Source organism: Tympanuchus pallidicinctus, unplaced genomic scaffold, assembly GCF_026119805.1.
Source record: "Tympanuchus pallidicinctus isolate F22 unplaced genomic scaffold, pur_lepc_1.0 scaffold15, whole genome shotgun sequence".
Classification (NCBI taxonomy): Eukaryota; Metazoa; Chordata; class Aves; order Galliformes; family Phasianidae; genus Tympanuchus; species Tympanuchus pallidicinctus.
This window is the reverse complement of record NW_026294669.1, coordinates 27,385,167-27,406,796: the sequence shown is the minus strand read 5'-3', so window position 1 is coordinate 27,406,796 and position 21,630 is coordinate 27,385,167. Positions and strand designations below refer to the sequence as shown.

At 41.5% G+C, this 21,630-nt stretch overlaps 1 protein-coding gene across 4 annotated transcripts; it reads right to left on the bottom strand.

Annotated features, from left to right (window-relative positions):
* Positions 1-252: 252 nt before the first annotated feature.
* On the bottom strand, positions 253-19,306 carry STK17B (serine/threonine kinase 17b). 4 transcript variants are annotated; one of them, XM_052675693.1, is made up of 9 exons: positions 18,416-18,532; positions 17,067-17,117; positions 16,131-16,286; positions 11,291-11,503; positions 7,170-7,314; positions 6,809-6,935; positions 5,913-5,961; positions 4,820-4,999; positions 253-2,858 (listed from the first exon to the last, which is right to left on the bottom strand). In XM_052675693.1, exons 3-9 carry the CDS (start codon positions 16,250-16,252, stop codon positions 2,576-2,578), a joined length of 1,119 nt encoding a protein of 372 aa, XP_052531653.1. In that variant the 5' UTR covers positions 16,253-16,286; positions 17,067-17,117; positions 18,416-18,532; the 3' UTR covers positions 253-2,575. The 4 variants fall into 4 exon arrangements, with proteins under 4 accessions (XP_052531653.1, XP_052531654.1, XP_052531655.1 ...); XM_052675694.1 differs by lacking the exons at positions 17,067-17,117; positions 18,416-18,532 and adding an exon at positions 19,193-19,306; XM_052675695.1 differs by lacking the exon at positions 17,067-17,117 and having other exon boundaries at positions 253-2,886; positions 18,416-18,546.
* Between the last annotated feature and the right edge of the window lie 2,324 nt (positions 19,307-21,630).

Genomic DNA, 21,630 nt, shown 5'->3' with positions numbered 1-21,630 from the left:
TCTTAAATCACCTTAAAATGTTCCTCATCACTCACCAGATTATCTCTCCAGCAATATGGCAGGAAGCAAGATGGGCTAAAAATTGTCTTCTTCAATGTACGTATTTACCTTCAAGCAAAGCGACGTGTGCACAGTAATATTTTTTAAAATAAACTCAATGCAACTCAATATCAACTCAATAAACTGATCCAAACAAAATTTGGCTCAACATATGCTTCGAATTTACATGAAGTACAAACTTCAGAATTTAAGTTCCTTGGAGAAGACAAATCTTCATTAATTTAAATATAAGTTAACTCCAAAAGTAGTAAGAAATGTAAACATTAGATAACTTGATTAAAAAACTTAAGGAACAATAACTTCTTCATAAAGTGCTGGCACATAACTTCAGCTTTATTTTTCAAACACTAAAAAAGAAAACTATTGGAAAGACTTCCACAAGCTTCCAGTTACAATTTCAGGTCAGTGATAATTTTGGAAAATTTGAAAATGAAACTCTTTTAGAAACCATCTTTTCTACCTTTGTCCATTACAGCTTTTTGATGCTCTCATCTTTAACTTGAGTGAAAGTTAATTGCGTAGTAAAATAGTTTGCATTTTTAATTTGCCCAGTTCAAATTCAGACTCCACACTAGTGAAGAAAGAGAGAAATAATAGTCCACGTGGAAAAGGCCAAGGACTTGGAAAAGTAAAGGTATAGAATACCTGGACACAATCCAACAACTAACCCCAGCAAAGGCATTTAATAACTCTATATGTATATATATTATCATTACCACTGTAAAAACTGCATAGGAATACGCAGAGGGAAATCAGTGCAGTTTGTTTATACTGAGGCATCTGAGCTTCATTCATGCTATTACTTCATTGCATTGGAGATCAAGTCTTGGGAATTTTTTTCACTTCTGTCAAACAAGCTAAGGACACCACAGCTGACTTTCCACAGAACATCACCCAAAATAAAAGACAGAAGTCCTCTACCTCCCCCCCATGCTTCATAGTGAAAGCTTGCATTTAAATCTAAAATAATAAAATTGTTCCTTCCTTTTGTGAAGAAAGCTGAAGTACAAACTTACACCAATTATTACCATACGATCTCAATCATACGACGTTTCAAAGCCTCCATCTGCCTAACTATAGTTGGATCAACAGCCACAGTTGGAAAAGTATTAAATTGTGATATTTTATTAAATAAAAGAAACCAAATTAAGGAGACTAAGTCTGGAATTTTCTAATCCTCAGGGCTTAGAATACTTCGAAGTACCATTTACTTTCAGAATACTTACAGAAGTTTTAATATACTTTCTACACAGAGTTTTAGCTTCAGTGTTATGATTAGGATCTTGTCAGTTTTTCTGTGTTAAACTGTTAGTTTCAGGCTGTTGAGACATGACTGGTGTTTGCTCTAAGATGAAGTCTGACTTACGCGTTACTTCTCTGAGCCTAGAAACAGGAATTGAAAGGGATATAACTTGAACACATAATAAACACATTAAACAAAGCAAATGAAAAGACTTAAAATAATTACTGGGTCGTTTGCCTTTAAATATTAACACACTGCAGTCCATTTCTCAAGGCAGGCATAAAGCTAAGTTGTGTGAATAACAGTAATTGACAGAAAAACCCACTGTATATCTACATTAAAAAGGCATAATGAAAAGCTTTTAATTGCAACTCTACTGGCAAAAAAAAAAGTCATTTTCAGTTTATTCAGTTATTAATTTGAACTTAAGGCATTTCATGGCTTTGTGTTCATTTTTTGGTTTTAAGATAAGGAATAGGTCAATAATTCTAGACAATATACTTCAGATATTTTATGAAAGACAACTAACGTATATCAAATAATCACAACAGAATGGAAAACTTGTCCTCTTCAAATCTAACTCACTGGTAAGAAGCAATGTATCACTAACACAAGGACTGACCATCTACCCGTTTTCTTTTCAAGCATTACATGCATCCACAGGAAACAATGGAAAAACACCTCGCTCAATATACATTTCAATCTCTAGGTGGACCAGAAAAACATTTCCTTAACTACTAACGACACCAGAGAAAAAGCAGTTTTCCAGATGGCCCCAGCAGATCAATCATCCCAGAACGCTGCTTTTAGCTGTCATTTAAATCTAGGAGAAAGGTCACAGATATGCCCATTAAGACAGCTAGATTCAGTTCTACCTACTTAGACCCGCGTCTGAAGGCTAGTCATAAAAATGTACACGCTGTTCAACTGCTGTTTGGCAAAGCTCAAAGTTTAGGCAAAAACTCAATAAATTGAGTTTATCTTAACACATGTACAGGCCTTAATTTGGCATCATTTTTGGACTGAAATTTAAAAAGTGCAAAAATATTTAATTATATCTTCTTAAAAAAATAATTCATTTTACTGGTGCTACAACTCCAATTCTCAGGAGTTAAACCCATTGCCAGCAACGGATAGAAAAGCAAGCACCAGAATAAAGAATCAAAGTGCATTTCCAGTACAGCAACACTGCACAAACTGGCAAGCCAATCTTGCACTTGCCGCTGGAATAGATTACACTCAACCCATTCTTATGAAAGTCTATGTTAGGCATTAACATACAAAGTCTGTCATGAAGTCTTGGGGATATTGCAGTGAATCATCAAACCGGAAGCGTTTGGAGACTGTACTGCTGTCCTCTGGGATGTTTTCTTTGTCTTCCTTGTCGCTGCAAGTGCCGTTACAACTGGATCTCACATGCCGCTCTTCTGAGCATTTTGTTGCATGTCCTGGCATCAGAGATGGGCAGCAAGATTCTTCAGGGCTGCACAAGAGTATGAAATCCCCTTGCCGCAACCAGAAATGGGAGAGACAGGCCTCTGCTGTGGGCCTTTCCCTTCGAAAGAGAAAGAACAAACGGTAAACTGCTTAAGTTAATTCCAGAAATACTAAAACCATCATTAAAATACACCTTGGAACTTCTCAGCATACATGAGAATTGACACTACAGAATTCACATTGCTATTTTTTTCCCCTCATCACTGCTGCTAAAAAGCACATTAGAACCTTACCATGGTTCAGGATTACGTGTTGCAACACGCATCTAGATTTCAGCTGACCATTTTCCCTGCTGCTGGATGTCCAAACTGGTAAACTTTTCATTACAACAACAAACAGCCAGTGTTCAGTCCCTTGGGATGCTTTCAGCCTTATTTATATATATGTGCTTGTGTTTATGCTTTTGAAGTTCTACATTTTGTACAGATTGTTATAATCAGGCTCATGAATATTCAGTCATGATGTTTTCAAGAAAGGCCGAAGGACACGTTGTCATCAACTCTATCAGACATTCTGCAATGTTTTACAGATGCAATTCATCATAGTCTGGTACAAACTCTTCCCAAGATCTATTTACTTCCCAACAGATTTATGAAATCATTACTTTGGATAACCTAGTGTATTGCTACCCCAGTTTTACATTGTTAAGTTCTACAATACAAGAAGACATCAATATTTTCTGCTCAGAGAAGTCTTACTATGGAGTTGACAGATTTTTCCCTCGTAATATTCTCGAAGAAATACGAACCAAGAATCAGAATTGGAAAAGAGTTACCAAGTGCATAATGAAGACTGAGACGCCCAGAATAGAGAAAGTAGAGTACTAACTGTGGCAGAAAGCCACACATTCTGCAGGCCCACATTAACATTTACCAAAGCAAACTCTTCATAATTGCTTCCTTCACAATGATACGGTTTCTGTGAGTTGCTCCAGCTACTGACAAAGCCTCCACATGAGATAACTATGTAGAAAGAATTGTTCACCCATGATTATATCTACATATGTTTATACGGAACCCTTATTTCCTCAAAGTAGAAAGTTCATGGATATCATCTACTATCATCATCCCTTACTGTCATAGAACCACTTTCTGAACCAGATTGTTCAACTCCTGCTTGCTGAAGATAGTAACTACTGCGTCACCACAAGTGACAATACATAGCAATGCAAGCAATATTACTTCACAAAACTTAGAGGAACATGACTAGCTGATTTCACTAAACATTATTCTCCAGTATATACCCACTTTTTTCTGGTGCACATTTGTTAGAGCAAAGGATAAAAACAAGTCCCCATTTAACACCACATAGCAAGCACAGACAGTTAACCAACCCCTATCATTTTCCTATTCTCAAAGGCCTATTCTGAGAGTTCAGCTACTTTGAAAGGCCGTAATCAGTATCCAAACTCCCAAAGCACACTAAGTTATGGTTGGACACATTAGAAGCAAAAAGAAGTTTGTGCTTTTGGTTGGGAACTTTTTTTAAGCAACTGAACGTGGCAAAACACTATACATATACACATGTATATATGTATTCCTGAAGAACATGTACATAGTATGAAGAAAAAACATACAGTCATAAGACAACCAGGTTTTGATCTGAAATCTATTCAAGTAAAAAGCTCCATTAAAAATGTCAGGAAACATCCAAGCACACATCAGAAAGATTACATTTTTGTCTGTCCTAACTGTGTAACAAGATGTTAGGTTGTAGACAAAAACCTGAACTTTCCAGAATACATTTCATAAGATTTGTGAATAGTCAGTCCTTCAAATGAAAAATATTAAGTCAAAATTTGAAAGTGAGCAAAACTCAAAGACTGTACCTGACTTTAAAAACAGCCAATGAACCAAAGATCCCTTACTTACTCTACAGAAAAGCAGAAACCTATGCTTTTAAATATCTAGGTGATAATACCAGCACATTGTGAAATATTAATGGATCATATTAACAAACTCCCAGGTTAACATTCATGTTGTCCATGTATTCACAGACATAAAAGAGTACATTACTTACTCAGGATTTTTTATGAGAAGTTTTTGAATGAAATCCTTCGCTGGCTGTGAAACCGATGAAAATGTTTCTTCTGAATAATCCACATTAACTTGAGATATATTAAGAAAAGTTTCTTGATTATCAGCTCCCACAAATGGAGATTCTTGAGTCAGCAGCATGTATGATATTACACCTATGTTCCTGAAGTAAGAACACAGCGTGAAAGGAATTTATCTCTCATACTTGTTTGCTGTAGATAAAACATCTTGATGTATGCTACACTCAGAACTAAAACCAGCACGCGACCTCTCAGTTCTATATGATTCAAATGTAAATGCATGTATACACACAAGGAAATTCATCTATATCTCCATGAAAGGACTTTTCTTTTTAATTGCTTACTTACAAGAAACCTTTTATTTCCTGCCGCTGAGACAGTTACAAAAAGGAAATATATAACTTTTACAAAGTCCTTGCAGATATGGCAGTTCTGAGAGAAAGAACTGCAAAAAACAAGCTCTTATCTGCACATAAATAAAAAATAGCCATTATTTCACACAAATTCTACAAGTAGTATTTAAGTCTGAGGTGTAGCCCACCTTTCCATAACAGCAATTAGGATCTGACTTGTGTTACAGTATCCTTTCATTTTTATGACATTCCATACAAATTGATGTTGGTGTAAAGATAAGTACTATCTTTAATTAACTTACTTCTTAACATTTCCATAATAAGATTATTTAATGATACAAAAAGTCAGGGAGGAGTGCCCAGAGCAGTTAATACTCTCAGATAACATGTTCCAGGTAACTAACAGCTAAAGTGTGCTATCAGATAATTGCCACTATTTCCTCCAAACAGAAGGACAATCTGTATGTTGAGAAGCCACTTCAGTCCACAGCAGGTGAGCAACAAAGGCATAGACAGAAATTTGTGTAAACTCCAGTTTATATTCAGAGCACACCTCCTTCAGCCAGCCCCTCTCTTGTTCAGCCCACCCACAGAAAACTATTCATAGGAACCACATAAAGCTGCATCAGAGTCTGGAACTGGCATGCAGATTGTTAACTGGTCACATCTACCTCAGTAAAACAAATTAACACAGACAACTTACCACATGTCCGTGGCTGTGGTAATAGGGTCATAGTTTAAGATTTCTGGAGCTACAGGAAGAGAAGGAAAAAAGGGGAAAACATCTTAATAGCCATGTTGTTCAAGTACCCTTGAATCATACACTACATTTCTATCAGCTTTTCTGTCAACTTTCGCTAATCATTATCAAGAGAGTAAGCATGATGATGTTTGAGTAATCAGGTTTAAGTTTCTTCAGAGGGTGAAAACATTATTCCAGTTTGCTTAGACACTGAAATTTAAGTGGTTCAGACTGAAATGGTACTACGTGGCTTAAGATCTACTCTATACAAGTCCCAAGATATTCCCACATCAGATGTATGCATCTAAAAGACCTTCCTAAGAGAATTTCAAGTACACAGCTTTTTTCAGGGAAGGCATGAGTTAACACTGCAAAGCCAGGTGACCACGCCAATTTAATTGCCAGCAGCTGTTAGCATGTTAGATACCATGCTATTCACCACAGATTCACCTGCTTGTAGAAAAACAGGTGTAGGCAATTCTGGTTTTTATTGTTTTACTTTTTTTTGAGAAGGAAACCTCAGCAGGCCAAGCGTTAAAGGCAGTTTTTTGCTTTTCCAAGAATATTTTGATTTCAAATCATACTCAACAGTTCTCATTAGTTGAAGCCTGTTCAGTAACTGTTCAGTAGTAGTCTACAACAGAACAAATGCTACAGCAGGAAATAAGGTGTGCTTATTGGTATAATGCTTTTTGTGCGTGCAAGTAATAGTTAATTTCTCTAAAGAAAGAGCAGCTCAGAACAACACGCTGCCTTGTGTTGCTTTGTTCTCCAGTAATGACTGACAAGTTGATAAGCACATTTCATCAACTGTTTTTTCCTCACACATCAGAAATCCTGATGCAGCTCTTTCATACCGAGATACTCGGTGGTTCCCATGATTTGCCGCAGTTCAGTGCTATTCTCAATCTTCCGAGACATGCCAAAATCTACAATCTTCACATCACCAAGAGGATTGATGCTACTCAGCAAAATATTTTGAGGCTAGAACAGAAAAAAATTCTCAGCTCACAGAATACAAACTGCAAAAAAAATAATAATAAATAACACTTCAGTTCACATTGTTATTTTTTTATTTACATTACTGAATTTTATTTTTAAGTTATTTTCTCCCTAGTACACTGTTTTCTCATCTTTGCTATGTATTTAACAAATTATTATGATTATCACAATATTAAGTTGAAGACAAAGTACTAAAAAAGCCTGATGCAGTCTCACCTTTAAATCGAGATGAACAATATTTTTTTCATGCAAGCAACAAAGTCCTTCAAGTATTTGCCTGATAAGCCTTATGATATCACTTTCAGCAATTCTGTCATCCAGCTCTGGGACACACAAGTTAAAGATCTCTCCTCCAGCGGCACTGAAAGACATTCAGGAACATGAATGTATTAAACTCGAAAGCTCAAGTGAGAAAAATTTTACATATAATATCTGTGTTTAATTTATACGTATTTATCAGTAGCTATTTACCAAATACTCATCCAAGAGGCTGAGAAAATAAGGCCTTTTCCCCCCTCTTTTTGAACACACTCACCTCAAGACGTTACTTAAAGAAAAAAGGGAAGAGTGAAGATATCTGATAATGCTTTTTCTTCCTTCATGTCTAACTACAGAAGTTCAGGTGGTGAAACAGAATTCTGTGGCTGAATTGCTCTTACGTGTTTGGAAAACTCAAGCTTGCTACTTTGAAAGTGAGCCTGAGATGCCTTGAGTATGATTAGATCTATCATCAGTTCTTAATAGCAAACACCTTCACAGGTTACAGCTGAAATTTCTTCAATTAATTCCATAAATGATTGGAGATTAAAAAAAAACAACATTCCTATTTTCTGATTTGGGGACTAAAACTATTGTCACATGAACAACTTCAATTGAGGGAACAGACTGAGTTGTAGAGGATCACCTCTGGAGCAAGAGGAAACTGCATACTTGCTACCACAGACCTTACCATTCTGATGGAACACTAGATATCAGTCCTTTCTGTCTGGCAGGTACAAGAAATAAGATGTAGCACACTGACCATGACGAAATTAACAGCTGCCTGGTCAGACAGTGAGCAAAGCCTTCAACTCGTGTAGACACAGAATACTCTGAAATACAGGGACTTAGCTGTGCCAGTTTGACATCTACCACTTCCAACAGAGATGACATTCACTAGATTTTTTAATTTTTTTTTTTTTTTTTTTTTTTTTTTTTTAAAGTATCTCAGTATGTCTTCCTCAAAAAAAAAAGGCAGGCTGTTGTTTACTTACAGAACCCTACCATTAGCAAAGCATAAAGGGAGCATGGAAATAACCTTGTGTAATCATCTTGCATGTGGTTTCTTAGTTACACGCTACATGTTGCCACAGTGTCAGCTGTTTCTTTCCAAGCTGGGTTTGAAACCATTACTCAGCCTGTTCTAACTGCCTGAAGCTCCCATCTGAAGGCTAAAGAGAAACAGACGTCAGAAAACGTCAGAAACAGATTGGTTAAGTATGAGTTTCACCTTTAGTAATATGAGTCTATAAAAAGGGAAGGCTACTGCACAACGTGGACAAACAGTTAGTACAGTTAGTAACCTGCTGAGGCTACGTGAGGTGTCACTAACGCCTTACCTAACTGCATTTGACAAAACAGAGAAGAGGAGAGACTTCAAGTTCAGGAAAGCTTTCAATGGTCTCCCACAGTATTCCTGTATCCAAGCTATTATTTTTATTATTTCTAACTGAAGGGGTGGACCAGATGTGTAAAAAGCTGAACAGCTTCACTGTTTGGGGTGCTCACAGACAGCAAGCTGAATGCAGCAAAGGAGGCTAACAGCACTCTGGGCTGCAATAACAGTGAGTAGGTTGAGGTAAATGACTGCTCAGCACTGTAGACCACAGCTAAAATGCAGCCTCCTGTTTTTGGCTCCCCAGTTCAAAGAAATCACTAAATAAGTTCAGCTGAGAAAGCAAGTAAAAGAGCAGCAGATGAGCTAGCAGTAGTAAATACAAATAAGTTATCTTCAGGAAAATAAGCCAATACAACCTCCTTAACACCAAAACTTGAACTGAAAGGCATAGCTCAGGAAATCTCAACTGACATTCTTTGGAATTACTGGAGAAATACAAAGCAGCAAGCCAAAGAAGTCAGCATACATTCAGTACCCTCAGGAAGGCTGCTGATAACACCAAAAAGCAGCAAAATGATGCTCTGCATAAAAGCTTACTATGCAGATCTGGTCTCCATACCTTCAAGCAGTAGATAGTAAGACTACTGACAATACAGAGCAGGGCAAACACAAGGGCAGACAGTTTTACAAGGAGAATCCAAAGAAACACTGACTTGTACAGTTTGGGTAGAGTGTTATGCAAAAGCCTATGAATGGTGCTGACAAAACAATCAGGGTCAGCATACAGATAAATAAGAACTGTCATTTATCAAATCCCACAGCGTGACAACCAGAAGACACCTGAAGAAAAGAGCTGATTACGTAGACAAAAAAATAGTATTTCCTCACACATCAGGTAATGAAACAAGCAGCCCAGGGAGGTTGTGGAGCCTCCTTCTCTGGAGATATTCAAGACCCACCTGATGCCTTCCTGCTCAACCTACCGTTGGGGAACTTGCTTTAGCAGGAGGAAGGACTCCGTGATCTCTGAAAGTCCCTTCCCATCCCCATGATTCTATTACCACAGAAGCTGATAGTATCACAGTGTTAAAAAAAAAAAAAAAAAAAAAACCAAACACAAAGATAAAACAGCTTCACAGATGTCCATAAACACATTCCAAAAGGAACTGGCAGATATTTATCTTCACTACAACACTTCTGGTTGCTGGGACTGTATGAGGACAAAGACTGCACGAAACATACAGGCTCACAATCAAGACAGAAGTAGCTGAGCTGAAACTGAGGTGAGAAAAAAATACATCAGTACAGCTTTTACGTGAACTTGTTCTTAATATGAAGTTCAATACTTGTCATCTGGACATTGCCTTCCACATTAGTGCTTTAGTCCTCACTAAGGTGTTAGGGATCACTTAGTTCTAAGGGGAAAAAAAATGTTCCTTTTTTCCTTCTCTTTTTTTTTCCCCCTCTACTTCTGGAGAACAATTTAGCCACAGCAAAAGGAGTTTATCACAGTGCACACAGATCACTACTGCATAATTCTGGCAGCCTGGTCTGGTGGTTGGCAACCCTACACGTAGCAGGGGTGTTGAAACTAGATGATCATTCTGGTTCCATCCAGGCCATTCTATGAATCTATGATTAAAAAAAAATATATTTGAAGCAAAACTTAAATCCTATTTAGAAAATAACTTGCTGAGTTTATCTCACCAACTACATTTTTGTTTCTCACATTACAAACATTTAAACATACATCCATTATAATAAGTAACTCAAACTAATTCCCACACTAGAACACTTGTTTTCAGAGCTATGAGCAGCCACAAGGGCATGTGAAAAGACACATGAATTTTGGAGGAAACAGCTACAGAAGTTAAGCAGTTTTACAGCAAGAGAAACAGTGGCTTCAGAAGCTCAACATCCACAAGTGAACTGCTATTTTGAGTCGCCAAGAAATCTCATGCTGTCATTAAAGCACAGAGCATCAACATGCTCAGCTTCTCTGAAATCAGTACTTGGAATTAAACAGTCCTTTTTTGGTATGATTTAAGATGCTTCAAAGTACTATCCATCTTCAAGGGATGCAAGATGAAACACTGCTCAGCTTGACATAAGAGATTCTTTAAGAAAAAGAACTACATATCAGACCCTAGAACTTGTGATCAGGCTTTATATTAGCTTTGTTTGACCAGAATATCCAACAGAGGCTGGTGAACGGAATGACTTGCTCTCATTCAACAGAGTCCTGAGTGAGGCTGTTTGAAGGCACAAAAAAAGTTCCAGTTTGAAATGAGTGAAAGCACCTACAGAAATCAGTTATGCAACGCTGAGAAAGAAGCAGCTTTGTTTTTCTAAAAGCAATTTTGTAAAAAAATAAATCTATCAGCACATTGCAAAAGTTGAGTAAAGAACTAGTATAGGTTTTGGCATGTTTTGCTGTGTCTCTACTCCATAGTCCAACACAGCTCATTAGCTACAAATTGCACAAAATACACATCCAAAATCAAGGAGTGAAGTGGCAGCAATGGATGCAACTCCTGAATTTACATGAGAATAAGTCACACCAAAAGGCCCCCAAGATCTTAATAGATATTAGTAAATTAAAAAATCATCATGAAATATTAGCATATTGTATAAAGTGTAGTGTTGTAATTCTTACAGGCGTGCAGACAAGTCAAGCAAAAAGCAAACAGCAACAGGTTGGTAACTACCAGCATGGGACACGTGACAAAGGCATACTTACTATTCCAACACTAAGATGATTTCATTTGCTGTTTCATAGACTTCATGGAGATTAACTATGCGAGGATTCGATTTCATTAATTCAAGCACAGCAATTTCATGAAGAATCTCCGCTTTGCAGTCTTGACCTCTTCTTCTTTTCTTTAAAAACTTAGCTGCATATTCTTGACCTGTGGATTTAGCTATACATTTTCTAACCACACCACATCTTCCTCTGCAAAATAAAAGGAAAAATACATTAGAACTTCAGATAGAAAAAGTAATTAAATTGCCATTAGAACTAAAAAGGCTGGGCAGTCTGCCCTTATGTTCTGAGCTGGCCATGTTCTTACAGGGACAGCAAGGAGGTCACCTCAGGCTGCTCAGGGCTTTGTTCAGGTTGGCAACATTGGGTTTTGTTTGCTTTTTCAACAAAGTACACATACATAGTATAGCACATACAAGACACAGGACACACCAGCAAGATACAGTAGAACAAAACAACTGAAAAACAGAAAGAATGTAGGGGAAAAGAAAGCATCACTCTACACTGCAGCTAGAGGCAAAGTTTGTCTGTGCAGAAAACTTTGAAGTCATAAAAAAAATCCTTCCATTCACAAATGATGCAGGACTGCTAAGAAGTCACATTAACGCACTAAGCTTAGAAACATCTAATCAGAAAAACACCCACTGCTTAGCACTCCCTTTTCCAATTGCAGTCAGACAAAGTGAGCTGCTCTGTTTCCCAGCCAACTGTTTAGGTATGGAAACAAAAATGTCTTCTGGCAAAGATGTGTTTGTAAAAGAAAACCACACAGTGTAGTTAAACCACCAGGCTGACCTTTTAAAAAATTAGGGGAAAAATGCAGTTTTTTAAGCCAACTTTTAAACTCCTGAAAAAAAAAAAAAACAAACAAAAAAAAAACAACAAAAAAACCAACCAACCTCCCTAGTTTTATAATCACGAGTTGTGCATTCCCAGAAATGCCTCACTGCATATTTGCAAAGTGTTTTCAAATTATACAAGAAATATCATTAAAACAAAACAAAACAAAAAAACCACCTGAAGGGCTAAAATTGTTTAAAGTTTTAAGAACAGTTTCAAAACCATTTGCAAAGAAAAACACCTCCATCTGTGGCTTCAAGCAAACACCACATTTGCACATGAACAAAGCAGAGGAGAGGCTCAGCACCAGCTACATAAGCTGCTCTTTTTCAGCCATCCTAGCTCCTTCAGCAGAGGAGATGGTGCTGAAAAGCAGGCTGAGTCTTCCTTCTGGTGCAGAACAAAGCAAGAAAGCAAAACTGAGCAGAACGGTGCCTAAAAGGAACATCTGTGACACAAAACACACATCTAAGATTTTTTCCCCTTACAGTCTATGCTGTACCAGCTTCTCTCAGAATGAAACAGGCCACAACCATGTTAAATACACTCTGTGCATATCCATCTGAATCACAGGAGATGCAGAGCTGCCTTGTATTCATCCTGCTGTCAGTTATTTAGAAATAAACACAACAGAACTCTTCCTCTGTCATCATTTATTTCAACACTAGATTTGCCTTTTATTTCTCATCTAGTAAATTCAGAAAAGCAAAATCAAGAAGCAAAAGTGATTTACAACCGGGTATGTGTACACACTCTTGATTTTAGCAACTCTTTGTAAGCCTGAAATAGCCAAGTGCTTTCCCAACTGCTAAACGAGCTATTATTGCTGAGCTTGAAGTAATTGACCTGCATTTCTTAATACACTGAAGTCTGTAGATATTACCCACAGCTTACAGACTCATTTTAACATCACACTACTCCATCTACCATGGGAGCTTCTCTAAAATTCAAGAAGAGGAACTGGTTGAGTTTCAACAGAAGAGGAAGACCTTTGCTGAGTTCTTGAGCATTGCACTCCCAGCAGCAATAGGTACAGTAGCTCTGAAGGATCAGGGACATCTCCAGAAGAAATCCATGATGTATGAATTTCTACTTTTTTTTTATGTGATATTTGTAGGGTGCCAATAATTTAACATTTAAAACTATGAAGACAAAAATCACATCTTTTAATGTGCAAAAACAATAAAAACAGCAGTAACTTGAAAAGTAAATACTTAGAGAGCGTGGTAAACACTATTAGTATATCTCCAGTATGAAAAAAGTTCCCAAAACCAATATTAAATTTGCCTCAGAACTCCTTCAGTATGTCATTTTCTGACTGTAATCATAGAATTACAGAATGGTTTGTGTTGGAAAGGACCTCAAACAGCACCTGGTCCCAACCCTGCTGTGGGCAGATTGATACCTACCAGTTTGGGCTGCCCAGGGCCCAATCCAGCGTGGCCCTGAATGCCTCCAGGATGGGGCACCCGCAGCTTCTCTGGGCAGTCTGTGCTGGCCTCTGAGTAAAGAATTTCCTCCTAACATCTAACCTAAATTTCCCCCTCTTTTAGTTTAAAGCTATTCCCCCTTGTCCTGTCACTGTCAGACCATGTAAGAAGTCCCTCCCCCTCCTGTTCGTAAGCTTCCCCTCAAGTACTGGAAGGCTGCAGTGAAGTCTCTCTGGAGCCCTTCTTTCTGCAAGTTGAACAAGCCCAGCTCCCTCAGCCTGTCCTCGCAGAGGAAGTGCTCCAGCCCTCCGAGCATCTTTGTGGCCCTCCTCTGGGCCTGCTCCAGCATCACTTTCTCCAGCCCGGACTCTCTTGTGTGCTTCAATCTGCACAGACCTCAGATATTTCATGACTGACTCCGTGCCCTTTACCTCAAACCATTCACAGCGGACAGCATCTTCCATCTTTTTACTGCTACTTTCATAGTTTTCCTGCTAAGCCCGAGCAAATGTAACAAACTTGCTCAAAGGTAGGATATACAGGTGTATAAACAACTCATTCAAATATATTGCTCATCATGCAGACAAAAGAAGTTTCTAGAGGAGAGGACAAAGACACTGAATCTTTTTTTAAGCAAGGACTTGGAAAAATAAAACTTCAGTTCTAAAAGCATCTGCATACACATTAACATACACATGCAAAACTGCTGAAAACTGTTTCTGTTAGCTGAAAGCGTTACGGAAACCACACAGAAGTTAACGTTCTGGTTGAAGTTATGAAGTTGCCATATTACTCAGTGTCTCAAGACATGCTGAGTCTCGAGAGCAGCTAACAGTGATCTTTCAAACGAGCAATGAAAAAGCATCACCAAAACTTGGAAACTGTCACATGAGATAGCATCTCAGCTTAACAGAAAAGCTGCGGCTTGAAGAAACAAGTCCAGCCAAGTTTTCTTCATAGAATTGTTTGAGTGATGGAATTTTCCCAGAAATGAAAAAAGGTAGATCTGAAGTTAGATCTGAGATCTTGCATTAAAGCAAGCACAGTGCTTCCCTCCTCCTTACTGCCTGCAAAGCAAATGCAATGCCGGAGCGGTGTATTGCGCAGCTCCATTTCTACTTATTTCCGTATCTCAAGTTATAAACCACAGAAATTCAACTCCTTTAACAGAAGTCAAGCCATCCACACTGAGGACAGAACTACTATAACCCACCAAACAGAACCTGCCTGCTCCACGAGTCGATGCCTTCAGTACCAAAAGACCTAAAAGACAAGGTTGTGGGAGGAACGAAAGGGACTTGGGAGAGTTGAGTCGCAAAGAACAAAAGAATGACTGAAAGGTAGATGAAAACTGCAAGTGAACACACACAAACTGTTAGGCCAGAAAAGCTAAAAAACCATATTTGGAAAAGATGCTTGTCTACTTCTGATTCTTTGCATTTTGGCACTTTTTTTTTTTTTTTTTTTTTTTTTAAAACATCTGCTTTCACACGTTCATAAAGTACTAAAAACTGAGGCTGGGAGTCGAAGCAAAAAAGATGCCTTTATTTGCTTTAGACATCATCTCACATCACAACTAAGTACGATCTGAAAATCCAGCATTTGAAGAATATCAGAGTTGGTACATGGAACTGGTTCTGTAGAGCCTGGCATTCAGAGTTAGGGCTAACAAAGTGCCACAAGCAGAGGAAAGTTAAGGGCTACAAGGTGTACTGCTATAAAGAGTATGAGATAAAAACATACTGGAGTAACCAGGAGAACTAAAGAGGTGAAAGAGATTACAAAGTTATGCCTGCCTAAGCTAGAGGTAGGAAGGATCACTGTTCAGCATAGAAATGCCTAACAAATTACAAATGACCCACGTCATTTGCATTCAAGGAACTTGGAAGCATCATCACCCTATTACATTTGTGTGGGTTTATACACAGTTCCCTGAATATTTTCAAGGTACAAACTAACCCACTGATTTTGAATAAGCATAATTCAGATGCCTTTAACACAAATACTTTTGTTTTCTTTTATTTGCTATTTTACTTCTGCAAACATGAGTAAAGGAAGCAGACGGCCAAATTACCCTTGGTTGTTAGAAACGTAACCATAAAAGGTCAGAGAAAAAGAGGTCTTTGTTTTCTGGACTTAAAAACAACAGCCAACCCTCAACTGAACAGCCAGCATCACCAGCTCAGAAGTGCCATTCTTTGTCTTGCAATACTTCTCCAAGTTATCTCTTCTTGAGTTTATATCCCTGTAATGTACTGTGTGAATGGACAGGGAAAGGACAGAATCTTCAACTGACATTACTATGAGAACAGCCTGAGCCTCTCTGCCATGGAAAAGGCTGGCATGCTATGTTTCACTGTACCTTTACCCTAATGCTATGGAGCCTCAGACACTGAAAAGAAGAGCTCAGGAAAGGTGGGTGGGGAAAATGGATCTTCATTCCACATCCACAGCCACAAAAGTTTGCCAGAAAGCAAGTCTATCATTGCATACAAGTCTGCATCAGCAGAGATCTATCTGACTAAGATATACAGGAGCAGCCTTACCTTCCCAGCTCTTTGGACTCAAGCATGTAAAAATTGTAGAAATTGTCCATCCTAATTTGTGTCTGCAGAGACGTGGCCAACAAGCCCGAAAGGCTTCTGTTCTCCATCTTTCTCCTGGACATGGTTAGGAACAGGTCTGTCCTTTCTGCCAGCCACCTGTGAAAGCAACATAACGGTGAGTCAGGGCAACTCCACAATCACCGTGTGAGGAAATATACACAGATCAGGGCTTATGTTTATCTGAATAGAGCAGCCTAAAGCTTGTGTAAATGTGACCAGAATATTACACATTTAATCACTCTATATATACAACTGGAAGGAAACACCAAACAAGAGAATGAAATGATGCTGAGGAAATTAATTGAAAAAATGAACTTTTCTTACAAGCTGTTTTAACTTAATCTAATTAGGTTACTCATTAGAAAGCCTGATGAACAGACAACTTCTTCGCAAGTTGTGATCACTCAGAACCAAATGATGAGTAAATCACCTTAACAGACCAGAATAACGGCACATTCAGAAGATACAGCACACATACTAACTCTACTACTGATTTAAAAAAAAAACAACAAAAAAAACCAGCTATTTAAAAGCTAAAAAACAAGCTTGGGCACTCACATTTACAGGCCTGAAGCATCTCTTCAGGCATGATGTAAAAGCAGAGCAGAAAAAGGTTACTAAAGGATATCAGCAGTTTTAACTGATAGCTTATTTCAAGGTGAAGGGCAGGTTTACCTTTGTTAGCAATGGTTTAAAAATAAAAAAAAAAAAAAAAAAAAGAAGGAAAAATAGCTCAGAGACAAATTATAGTCTGGACACAGTTGACAACCATTAAAAACACTTTCAGTTCTCAAGTGACAGCGGCGTACTCTCAGAAGGTTCTGGGGGAGCACTCGCCCCAGCTGTGTTCCAAGCACAACCCAGCACCCATGGAACCTTGTTCGAACAGCCAGTTCTTAGAATGTGGTAATTCATACTGCAACTGTTCTGGGTATAAATCATGATTCATGCTTTAGTTCTAGTAAAGGAAAAAAAGGAAAAAAAAAAAAAACAAAAAAAAACGAACAACAAAACCCACAATCCTACAGTTTCAAGATAAAATTTTAAGTACTGTTTGATAAGCATGACATAAACTGAAAGCTTACCAAAGGTCCCCTACGCACGGTAGGCTGCACGCCTGTGAATCACCCTGTATGTAACAAACCAGCATTTATCTCCCCCCTGCTTACAGGGCAGCTTATCACGTCAGAGACCGATTCGGACGTCTCCAGTTCTACATCGCCAGGCTGTTCTCTGAGGTGCCCGCACTGAACGCAGCTCCGCAAGTAAGCTCGGTGCTGCAGGACTTCAGCATGAGCACTGGCGTTAGGAACAGGTGAGCTAACTAAGGGCCAGCTACCGCTAAATACACGCAGCTACTGTTTCATGATATCGCTGTTCTTAAAGACGTGATTAAGAACTGCTTTTGCCTCACACCGGATTAACCGCGCTTCCCTGGTAAGAAACCACATGTCCCTTCAGCTCGGCGTTATCGAGAGCACACAGAAACACAGCGGGCACCGAGCCGCAGCTGGGCACCTTACGTCGTCGGAAGAACACAGTTCGACTTCTTTCGAATCTAATTAGCTATGGCTGTGTTATTTATCACCAAAATTAGGAGCGATACCGGTGCAACACGTCGCACCCAAAGCCCTAGGGAACGGACAGAAAGTCGCACGCGAGTTCGCAGACTTCCAAGCGACCGAGCTCCACGGGCTGCCCGCCGGGCTGCAGGACGGCGCGCCTCCCTCAGCGCCGGGGCCGGCAGGGCGGCAGAGGGCCGGCGAGCGATTTGGGCGCCGAGATCACCGCGGGGACAGCCGCCCCGCCCGCGCGGGCCCGCGCTGCCGCACACCGGCACTCCGAGCCCGCCGAGACGACGCCAACGCACGGCGAGGCGGGCGGTCGGACCTCGAGCCCAGTGGGGCGCGGACCCGCCGCTGCACGCCCGGACCGAGCTCGCCCTGCCGCCCGGAAAGCTCCTGCGCCCCAGGCCCGCCCGCGTCGCTCACCGGGGCTGCCGATCGCCACCGCCCGCAGCCCGGCCGAGCAGTGCCCCCGGGGCGCGGGACGAGCCTCATCTCCTCACAGGAGGCCCCACGCCTCGGGCGCTGCCCCAGGCGCTTCTCCACAGCGCAGAGACGCGCACCAGCGAGCCGCCGAGGGGAGCGGCGCGACACTCACCGCCCCGCCGCCCCGCGGCACTCGCCCGAGCCCGGACCCGCCGCACGACGGGGCGCGCTCACCGCTCCTCGCAGAGACCACGCAGAACGCCGCCGCTCGCTCAACAGCCGCCACGACCGGCCCTCGCACCGCAGGCCGCCCCGCGTCCCCGCCAACCGCCGCCCCGCGCAGCCGGCGTTTGAAAAGCGCAGCCCGGCAGATGTGGCTGCCCCGGCGGCGCCCGCTCGCTCCGCCCTCTCGTGCCGGGGAGGAGCCAATCCGCGCCCGGCCGCCCGGCCTTGTTCGCCACCATTGGTCGGGCGCCCCCGCCTGGCTGCCCTCGCGCCCCTGAGGCGGGCGGAGCGCGGCAGGTGCCGGCGGTCCCGCCGCTCCCCTCGGCCCGGGCCGGCGGGGCTGCCCGCCGCCAGAGGGACGTTTTGTCCCGTCGCCGCCGCACGGCGGGGCGAGCCGCTTTTGCGGGCGAGATGCACCGATAGCTTCTGCTGATCGGGTGCCGGCAGTAGCGGGACAGAGGGGAAGGACCGACGTAACGGTCAGTGGCAAGGGGCACCCGCGCGGCGGCACCTGCTAGCCCAGAGCTGCGCTTCTGGTATAACTGTGGCCCGCCTCACCTTCCACCGCCATTTCTTGCCTTCCGAGCTGCGGAAGTTTTTAACAGAAGCAATCGGTGTCCCTCAGAGCTCTGCCATCCGTGTGCAGTGCCAGCCTGGGCCCTGCCTCCATTATAGCACAGCTTCGGGCAGGTTGGCTAAAGAGAACGCAAATACAAGGCATAGGAAAGATGGGTTGTGCTGAGAAGCCTTGTGAGGTATGAAAAGCAAGCAGCATTCCGAACATACCGAGTGTTCCGCAGGAGAAAAACGACGTGATCACGGCAATTAAGGTGTTTAGGTTATTACAGCACGTGATGCTGAAAAGCAAATGATGGTGCTTTCGTCTGTCTCCCGGGCTGTCTGTGTGTCCTCACAGCTCCTTCCAATGGCAACATGTGCTCTGCTCACCCTTTCGGTCCTAAAAAAACAAGGAGTGAAATGTTTTGTGACACGAGTGTATTGCTGTAGTCTTGGTTATCTGTTTACATCATAATGCCATAGAAACGTGTGGCACTCGATGTAGGCTGTAATTGGCAGGGCTCCACCCTGAGGACTTTGGAATTTTAATTAGGTACAGAGAATGGCCAAGGGTGGAGGAAGGGAGACAGCGGGGTGAAGGTCACAGCAAGATCATAAGCTACACTGTTAGTAATGCATGTGTCATTAATTGATATTTTTTAATTATCCCAAATGTGTTAGCTACGTGATCATTGAATCATACAATGGTCTGGGTTGAAAAGGACCACAATGATCATCTAGTTTCCATCCCCCTGCTATATGCAGGGTCGCCAACCAGCAGACCAGGCTGCCCAGAGCCACATCCAGCCTGGCCTTGAATGCCTCCAGGGATGGGGCATCCACAACCTCCTTGGGCAACCTGTTCCAGTGCATCACCACCCTCTGTGTGAAAAACTTCCTCCTAATATCTAACCTAAACCTCCCCTGTCTCAGTTTAAAACTATTCCCCTTGTCCTATCACTATCCACCCATGTAAAATGCCGTTCCCCCTTCTGTTTATACGTTCCCTTCAAGTACTGGAAGGCCACAATGAGGTCTCCCCAGAGCCTTCTCCTCTCCAAGCTAAACAAGCCCAGTTCTCTCAACCTTTCCTCATAGGAGAGGTGCTCCAGCCTTCTGATCATCTTAGTGGCCCTCCTCTGGACCAGCTCCAAGAGCTCCACATCCTTCCTGTACCGGAGGCCCCCAACCTGGATGCAGTATTTCAAATGGGGCCTCACAAGAGTCACAAGGGTGATTACCTCCCTCTCCCTGCTGGCCACCCCTTTTTTAATGCAGCCCAGAATACAGTTTGCTTTGCAGGCTGCAAGTGCACACTGCTGGCTCATGTCCAGCTTCTCATCCACCAGGACTCCAAAGTCCTTCTCCAAGGGCTGCTCTCAAGGAGATCTTCCCCCAGTCTGTATAAATACCTGGGGCTGCCCCAACCCAAGTGCAGCACCCCGCACTTGGCCTTATTGTACCTCATTAATTCTCTCACTTTCCTTAGTTATCTACCCATCACCAAGTTGGCTTTTTTTTTTTTTTTACAGTTTTTAGAAGCTTTCATGGACAGAGCTATTTCTTCCTGATCCATTTTTCACTGCACAAGGCTGTGGTGTACAGCTCAGGTTCGAGCCACAGGCCTTGCAAGAAGCCAGCCTTCAGTTAGAGGCTCAGTTCCCTCAAGAAATGATTTAAACTCAGTCTGGTCATAACGGATGTAATTTGGAATGAACAGACAGCAAGCTTCCAAGTTCAGCAGATAGCTTGGTTGCTGGAGGAGAGGACAAGTGGATGTCATTAAGAACCACAGAGAAGGAAGCCTTGAATGGCTGAGCCTTCTTAACTCATTTATAATACCTTCTTTCACAATATATTTGCAAGGCAATGTCCTGACCTGTAGCACTCAAGAGGCCTCAAAAAAACCCACAGCATAATGCAAATGAACAGTTCCACCAGGCAATTAGTTAGTTAGTTTTTTGTGGCACAGCCATTCCAGGCTGTACAGGACAGTCCATACTTAAGCAAAGCAGAACGAAACTTTACCTCAGGATCTTCAGTGCCCCAACTTTCAGAAATCACAGGGAAAGATGCAGTTCTCCAACATGCTGTCTCTACTACTGTAGCCTCCAGTCATCAGTAGCAGCTTCCTGCAGACTCGGTGATGGCTGTTGTGCAAAGTACCTGCAGTTGTTTGCTTGGAGGAAGAGCATGGAGCTGGCATGCCAGAGTACCACATAGGGCAGGAAAGCCAAAAAATGTGCTGATTCCATGCCTCCTGGATTATAGCATAAAGCTGCCTGTCTTAGGGGTGGTACTCCTGTACTTACCGACACCAAATGTTGCTTCTCTCTGTAAGGATAACATCCAAAAAAAAAAAAAAAAAGAAAGAAACAACAGCAACAAGAAACAAGCAAACAAAAAACACATTAAAAACCACCACACTACAGAGATTGCTCCATGCCCCAGACATCCATGAGAGCACCTTTAGCTGAAGCAACCTCACTGATCCCACCACATGCTCAGCTACAACATGAAACACTCGAAGCTCAGAATGTAACAGACCCCTCAGAATCAGCATGCTATCTTTTGCTGCTTCTGCAGCTTTCAACTGTGGAAATCATCTAATCTCTGAATACAGACACTCCACAAGAGTTACCATGATTCTCATTAATATAGACCAC